Genomic DNA, 7,146 nt, shown 5'->3' on the forward strand with positions numbered 1-7,146 from the left:
ATGAGCACACTTCAAAGCGTAAAAATTACAGATGGGACACCCTATGGACTCGTAGACTGAGCGAGAACGCACAATTTAAGGCCACGAGACTGAAAGTCCACATGAAGTGCGCCATTTGGGACAGGGCCAATCAAAGGTGTGCTTTTGGTGCTGTGCGCATAGGATTGTGGGTGATTTCAGCGCGCGAAGAGTGCGAAGGATACATATATGCATCCTTTCCTGTATATGGGATATTTCTCGAACCAAGGACTCAGACCTTGGCTGAAATTTCGAGGATCCTCGACATTGGAACAGTCCTTCGACGGACATCGATGACGTAGCATCCTCGAAATTCTGGCTTCCGAGGATCCTTGCTTGACATTGAGAAACGGCTTCTGTTTGTGAACTTTCCCAGTCCTCCTCTCATTCTGTTTAGCTTTCGCACTGCACAGCGCACCGTTACAGACTAGTCCATTTCATTGTAAAAGAAAGGGGTGTATGTGTGTAGTGACAGATAATCTCAGATAAGTTCTGTCAGGAACTTCTTAAACCATATGTGAGCTTTGTAGATTCCACTTATCGGATTCCACCCGATATTCCTCAAGCACTCATTTATCCATAATGATTAATTTCTTTAACAACATATTGTAGCTGTCGGACAGTAACTTAATTAAGTATCTGGTAATTTTGATTTAATTTCAGAAGTCATAACTATTGATCACCCTTTATGGATTTTGTGAATATTTAAAGGAACAGTATGTAGGATTGTGGCCAAAACTGGTATTGCAATCATAAAACGTGTGGCTAAAACTGGTACTGCAATAACACAGCTGCTGGCCAATATACCAAACGACAACATAAACATCAGTTGAGGGCTGCAACTCCACTCTTTAAATGACAATATCCTGGCCGGACTGCTGTTGTCAGTGATATAAGTATTTGAAATGAAAATGATTTCTTAATCTCTAGTGACATTTCAGGGCCATTTAATGATTAATTGATATAAATTTCTTACATACTGTTCCTTTAACAAATGAAAAGATTCTCAAACTGTCTCAAGCTCAACCTGGGACATTCTGGGACTAACGTGAAAAAAAATATTTATGCTTAATCCATTAAGACATTTCAATTAAAATATTAATTTACTAGTAAATCTTGTAAGAGCAAACAGAAGCGCCCAAAATATAAACACAATGCGTTGAATTACACCTAAAGCTGTGCTGCAACATTACCTGACATTGTGCTGCAATTTTACCTAATTGCTTCCAAAAATACAATGTTGTGAAAAGTTGTAAAACGTTATGTTGGATGATTGTATGAAGAAAATCACAAATAAATTACTTAAGCTGGGTTTTTCAGGCAGAGTCACATGTATTTAATGTAGGCGGATTACACTAAATTCTCGGTTGCACTTCATATAAATGCCCATGGCACACACAATCATCTTAACAGTTACAAAAAGTTATGCTCCGGCAAGAACTTCAAGTGTAGACTTTCAAATGTCCGTATTACCCTATACAATACTGTAAATATTGCCTAGTAGTATTTATAATTTATATTTTATTGTGGATGTTTTCTCACAATCATGATGTAATGTGAAGTAAAATAAAAAAATCTAAATTTTGAAATCTAAAGTAATAATCTATAAGCATATTATACAATCTTAAAAAAAACCTTTTGAGTCTTTAAGAGAATATCTTGTAAGGCTTTGGTGTGTTGTTCCATGTGCCACCATGTGGATATTCTGTGAAGCGAAACACATTGAGTTACTTTCTAAGGCAGGCACCCGCAATGCACTGGCAAGATTCTACGAGACTTGGTGGGAAGAATTGGTTCTTGAAGATTTTCCAAAGGCATCCAAAAAGGCCATTGATCTGTAAAGCACAAAGGATGATTTGCAGACTGTTGGCCACCAACAGCACTGAGAACAGAACCACATTAAACTTCATCATGACGTTCTCTAGCTCAGCCTTAGTGCATGTTGTCCATAAATGCTTATGTTTAACATACATTTCACCCCTGAGAGATATAGAAACAACTTTTAGTATCATAGGACAATCTAAGAAATGCAAAAGAGTGTTTAATATAGCACATATGTCATTTTATTTTGAAAAGTACTGTTTATAGGTGTGGCTCTTACTTTGTTTTTTTTAAGGGAGTTGTCCAGTCAATATCATATCCACAGTAGAGCCCATGGAATAGGCCCAACAGTGCCACTAAGAAACTATAGAGGGCACCAACAACACCCACTGCTGCCAGAAACATCTAAAACAGAAAATGGGCATCAGATTATAGTTACAGATTGTAATTTATTTTTTACTCAGTCGAAATGTTCTTTAACCACTAAGCAAGCATTAAGTATTATGAGTACAGTATTATTTATTCAAGCTCAATTTCTAAATCACTTAACAATATAATTACTTTGTGTTTGTATTTGAGTGCTTTAGTATTGTGTCTTGTGAACTTAAATAGGGTTTCCTTAAATTGCCTTCAAGCTGTCACTGTTAAGATTTAATTCCTGTTGTAGTGTTGAGGTTGTTGAAGCATGTAAATATTTGCGAGATGCAATATATCAAACCACACTCAGACTCATGTGTCAACCATTTACAGATGTCCAGTTCCATTTCCAGGTCTTTTTACAACATAGAAGGGCCTGTGTTTTTTTTAGAGTATCGTCTTTGATGTTAATCTTTTGTCATGTTGTTAATTAATCATCCTCAGTGCTTCATTTGCCCTTGCCTTAGTTCAGTCCTTGTCTGATCTCTCTTTGTATACTTTTAGTGTTATGTTTGATATATAGTTCTTCATTGTCTTCTTATGTTTTGTAATCCGTCATCCTCTTGATCACTCTTCACAACATAACCGTAACAGAAGTTCAGACCGAAACAGTGTTTAGCGGCGTCCTGTGTCTGTGTTTTTTGTTTTCCATCTACACTTATCGTGTTTAGTTTCCCCCCTTACTGTCATGGACATTCCTGTGGTACAACTATTGTGCCTAGAGCAGGGAGATCGTTCCCTCGAGGAACACTAAAGTTGGTTTAATTCACCACCTTCATGGACAGCTGCCTCTGTACTGTTTTGCTCACTGGCCTGAACACCACCACACAAGCACAGTTGTCCGGGGAGGCTCCTCGAGGGAGCTTAGCCGCATTCGTGGAGTGGGTGCTGGTATCCTGCATAGACAGTAAAAGAAATGGACACAGCGACCCCATTGGAGTCAACGGACCCTGGGGGTCGAGCGTACTTGATGACATCGATGTGACGTGAGCAACCTTTCTGACAACTTTAAGTCTTCTAATAGCTGTGCCAAAAGAAATCTGATTCACCCACCGAATCTTGCAGAGACGGCGATTGTGAACAGGAACTATTTTGTCATTTTGCATAGTATTTATTTATTTTAAGAGACAGAGAGTTATGACGTAATCGTTAGCCTATGCTACTACTGGGCCATTACATTAGATACAAAAGTAATGGAGCCTTTTATACAGTTTTGTGTTTCTTTAGAAATAATTAATGGACAAATGGAGTCTTTAAACACCTATGATGTAAAGTTATTCACTGTCAAAGCGACGCCGAAATGAATGGGAGTCAATGAAATGCTAACAGTAGGTGGGGGTCCGCTAATTAATGGAAGCGCCCGGGGAAGCTTTAATAAAATATGAAACCCTGCCCCCCTGGTATCCTGCGGATCTCCAGTCACCATTGAGGATGACGCCAGCCCCACTCCTGAACCAGAGATCAGCCAGCTGTCACCCCGCCGCATGGAGCCTGAGCCCACTGCAAACAGAGAGCGCGAGCCTGTAGCAACATGAGAGCCAACTTACCGCAGCTGAACCCGACATTGCCCCGGAGCCCAAGCCTCACAGAGTGTCTGACCAGGGGTGTGATTCGGCTACACCGAGCATCACCGTGGGAGTTTTGGTGGAGTACAAGGGTTTTGAGGGAAGCCCTGCCCACACTCCCATCACTGAGGGTGAGCTATCACTGGACTCTGGACATTTATTTGACTGGTTTGATGATGTTTTCTGTTGTCTTCAGTCCCCGGTGGTCCCACCCACCTGCCTTTTTCGTCCTCGCTGGTCCCATCCAGCTGTTCTTCATCCCCACTGGTCACACCCAGCCTCCCACTCACTTCACTTCAATAAAATGCGATGGGTGCAATTGTCCAAATATTTCAAATGTCAGCATGAAACAGTTTAAAGGCTTATACAGGCTGGTGTGATGATTAGTGAATAAAACTGTAGTGTAGAAGTGTAGAAGAAGTATGTAGAGAACAGAAGTATGAATAAAGTATTTTTTATCAGTAAGGGAATAAGAAAAAAAAGAAAAGAAAAACCTGTTGGTGATTACAGCTTCTAGATGCCTCTTGTATGGAGAGACCAGTCGTCTGCATCGCTCAGGAGTTATTCTGGCCCATTCCTCCACACAAATGGTCTTTAAATCTTGAAGGTTCCTTGGGCCTCTTTTATGAACTTTGATCTTCAGTTCTCTTCATAGATTTTCTATAGGATTTAGGTCAGGTGATTGACTGGGCCATTCAAGCAACTTAATTTTCTTTCTTTGAAGCCACTTCATTGTTTCCTTAGCCTTGTGTTTGTCCACCCTGGTAGATGGCAGCAGATTTTTATCCAGAATGTCCCGGTACATTTCTCCATTCATCCTGCCTTCAATAATATGAAGTTTTCCAGCACCCCTTGCTGAAAAGCAGCCCCAAACCATGATGCCTCCACCCCCAAACTTAACTGTTGGTATAGTGTTCTTGGGGTGGTGGGCAGTGCCATTTCTTCTCCAAACATGGTGTGTAGAATGACTTCCAAAAAGTTTTTCTTTCATCTGACCATACTATAGTCTCCCAATAATCCACAGGCTTCTCCAAATGCTCTTTCGCAAACTTTAACCGAGCCTCAACATGCTTTTTGTTCAGCAATGGAGTCTTGTGTGGTGAGCGTGCATGGATGCCATGGCGGTTCAGTGCATTGCTTATAGTTATCTTTGAAACAACAGTACTGATGCAAGGTCTTCCTATAGTTCTGCCCGAGTGGTTCTTGGCTCTTGGAGAACTCTCCTGATAATTGCCCTCACAGTGCTCACAGGAACATTCAGCATTCTAGAAATGCGCCTATAACCATTCCCCCATTCAGCAATAAGATTACGAAGATCTTGAGAGTTCTTTGCTTTTACCCATCATGAAGTCTTTTCTGTTTGCCTCCTTGGTAATGAGAAGCTTTTATAGGCCATCAATTAGGACTAAAGCAGCTGATATCAATGATGGGGCAGGGTTTCTCAATACTGACAGATTTCAGGTGATCTCCTGCCTTTCTATGCCATTTTGCACATTCTTCTCTTCATGTGTTCAATACTTATTCCCTGTGTCATTTAACTTTATTAATTATGACTCAACTTGTATACTTAAATGTTCTGATTTCTTTGAATAAATTCAATATTTGGCTTGATGGCTACATCTGGTGGAAATTTTGTGTCAAAAGCCCACTAAGAAATCCCCTTACTGATAAAAATGCTAATGTGTCAAATACTTATTTTCCCCGCTGGATGTTTGATGTATGGTTCTTCATTTTGTTATTAAAAGTTAGATGTTTTGTAATCGGTCATCCTCACTCTACACAACATATTTGTAACAGTTTTATCAAAGTCATTTGTTTTATTCACGCTATCAAGCACATGATGAATGTACTTCCCATCACATATAAATGGTTACACTTCAAGTGCTCATGTCCTTCGTTATAAAAAGCTTTGCTCCTTAGTAATGTAACTTTGAAGTTCATAAAATGTGATCTGGTATTTTCTTTATATTTTCTTTAAATCCTACTGTTCTTATGTGTAAGTGCTTGTGAGTTGTCAAAGTTTTCTTGTTCTTTGTACCCTGGTACTTTAATTTGAAAGAATTTGTGGGTTTTGGTTCCTGTCCTGATGACTGTTAAAATGATCAAACAAGAAGCAAAACCACAAATGTATGTGTTTATTTCACACATACATATATGTTGCTGCTGTTTCCTGTTGTTCTCATTTGTCAGGTGTTGCACATTTTTATGCTTGTTTGAGTTCCTGGATTTTTATGGTATTGTGATAAAATAGACATTGCATGGGTTTAAATTTAAACTGGATCGTGTAACACAAATTCCTTTCATTTTATCTTGAGTTAGGCCTAGTATAAATTTCATGCTGTTTAAAAACGATGTCAGCGCAGGCGCTTTGCATAACTGATTTTTTTAAAGGACTGTAGATATTATTAAATTGCAAACAAAAAAATAAATGAGTGTGTTGGTGGGTTTGTTACTCACCCCACAGGACTTAGCACAGCAGCCTTGGTTACCAGTCCGGTGAATGTGAACTGCAGGGATCAATACCTGCAAACAGAGACATTTTTTGGTTTCATTATTTTGCTATTTCATATATTGATATATTTCAGACTGTATACTGAATAAATCTTACATTCACCAGTCACATTTGCGCAAAGCCCAATTGATGCAACATCTTAGAAAATTCATTAGACCTATCCAGGAACCATATCTCTGGGTTTCTCAGAGAAATAACTTTTGTTTTCCTATAAACTCACCAGTAAACCTCCTCCAACGAGTCCTCCCATAAGTTTTACCTCCCATGTAATTTGTCCTTTTTGCACGTATTTAACATCCCAACAGGGAAAAAACAGTATTATATTACAGATTACGGAGATGAGCACTAATGGGTACAAACACAGTGAACACTTTTCCGTACACATATTGCGAGTTGTGTGTTTCTCCCTTAGAAGATGAAAACATTTCCGTGTCACAGATCCTTAAAAAACGCCACTCTTTCAGAGTGCTGAGGTCTTTATAAACACTGGCTAAGACCAGCCCTTGAAATTCTTTCTCTAACCACACCCTGTAAAAACTTACAGTACCAATCAATAAAAAGTTGTACTTTTTTATATATATATATATATATATATATATATATATATATACACATATAAAATAAGCTATATTTTTCTTGACCTTAAGTTTAGTTGGCTACGTGACATATAATGCATATATGCGTATATTTGACTGTTTTGACTTAATCGCCTGTAACAGTGCACAGACTGTGAATAAAATAGGATGTGAAAATGTCTAGTAGTAGCATAAAAGTGTGAGGGCAGAGTTGAAGTTTGCCTTTTCTCTGCACAGT

The 7,146-nt window shown here is 38.9% G+C and overlaps 1 protein-coding gene across 1 annotated transcript; it reads right to left on the reverse strand.

Moving 5' to 3' along the window:
* Nucleotides 1–1,077: 1,077 nt before the first annotated feature.
* LOC135743695 (transmembrane 4 L6 family member 5-like) lies at nucleotides 1,078–6,780 on the reverse strand. The gene is made up of 4 exons (XM_065261471.1): nucleotides 6,554–6,780; nucleotides 6,279–6,344; nucleotides 2,120–2,244; nucleotides 1,078–1,998 (listed from the first exon to the last, which is right to left on the reverse strand). The coding sequence occupies exons 1-4, from the start codon at nucleotides 6,716–6,718 to the stop codon at nucleotides 1,746–1,748; spliced, it is 609 nt and encodes a 202-aa protein (XP_065117543.1). The 5' UTR covers nucleotides 6,719–6,780; the 3' UTR covers nucleotides 1,078–1,745.
* Between the last annotated feature and the right edge of the window lie 366 nt (nucleotides 6,781–7,146).

This window comes from Paramisgurnus dabryanus, chromosome 2 (genome assembly GCF_030506205.2).
Source record: "Paramisgurnus dabryanus chromosome 2, PD_genome_1.1, whole genome shotgun sequence".
NCBI classification, from domain to species: Eukaryota; Metazoa; Chordata; class Actinopteri; order Cypriniformes; family Cobitidae; genus Paramisgurnus; species Paramisgurnus dabryanus.

Bases quoted from the DNA above. Each gene is read 5' to 3' on its own strand.
- LOC135743695 (XM_065261471.1), bottom strand. From the start codon at position 6,718: ATGTGTACGGAAAAGTGTTCACTGTGTTTGTACCCATTAGTGCTCATC. The intron at 2,245-6,278 runs GTGAGTAACAAA...TTTCTGTTTTAG, and splicing joins GCTGTGCTAAGTCCTGTGGG to ATGTTTCTGGCAGCAGTGGG. The intron at 1,999-2,119 runs GTAAGAGCCACA...TATATCTCTCAG, and splicing joins ACTCCCTTAAAAAAAACAAA to GGGTGAAATGTATGTTAAAC.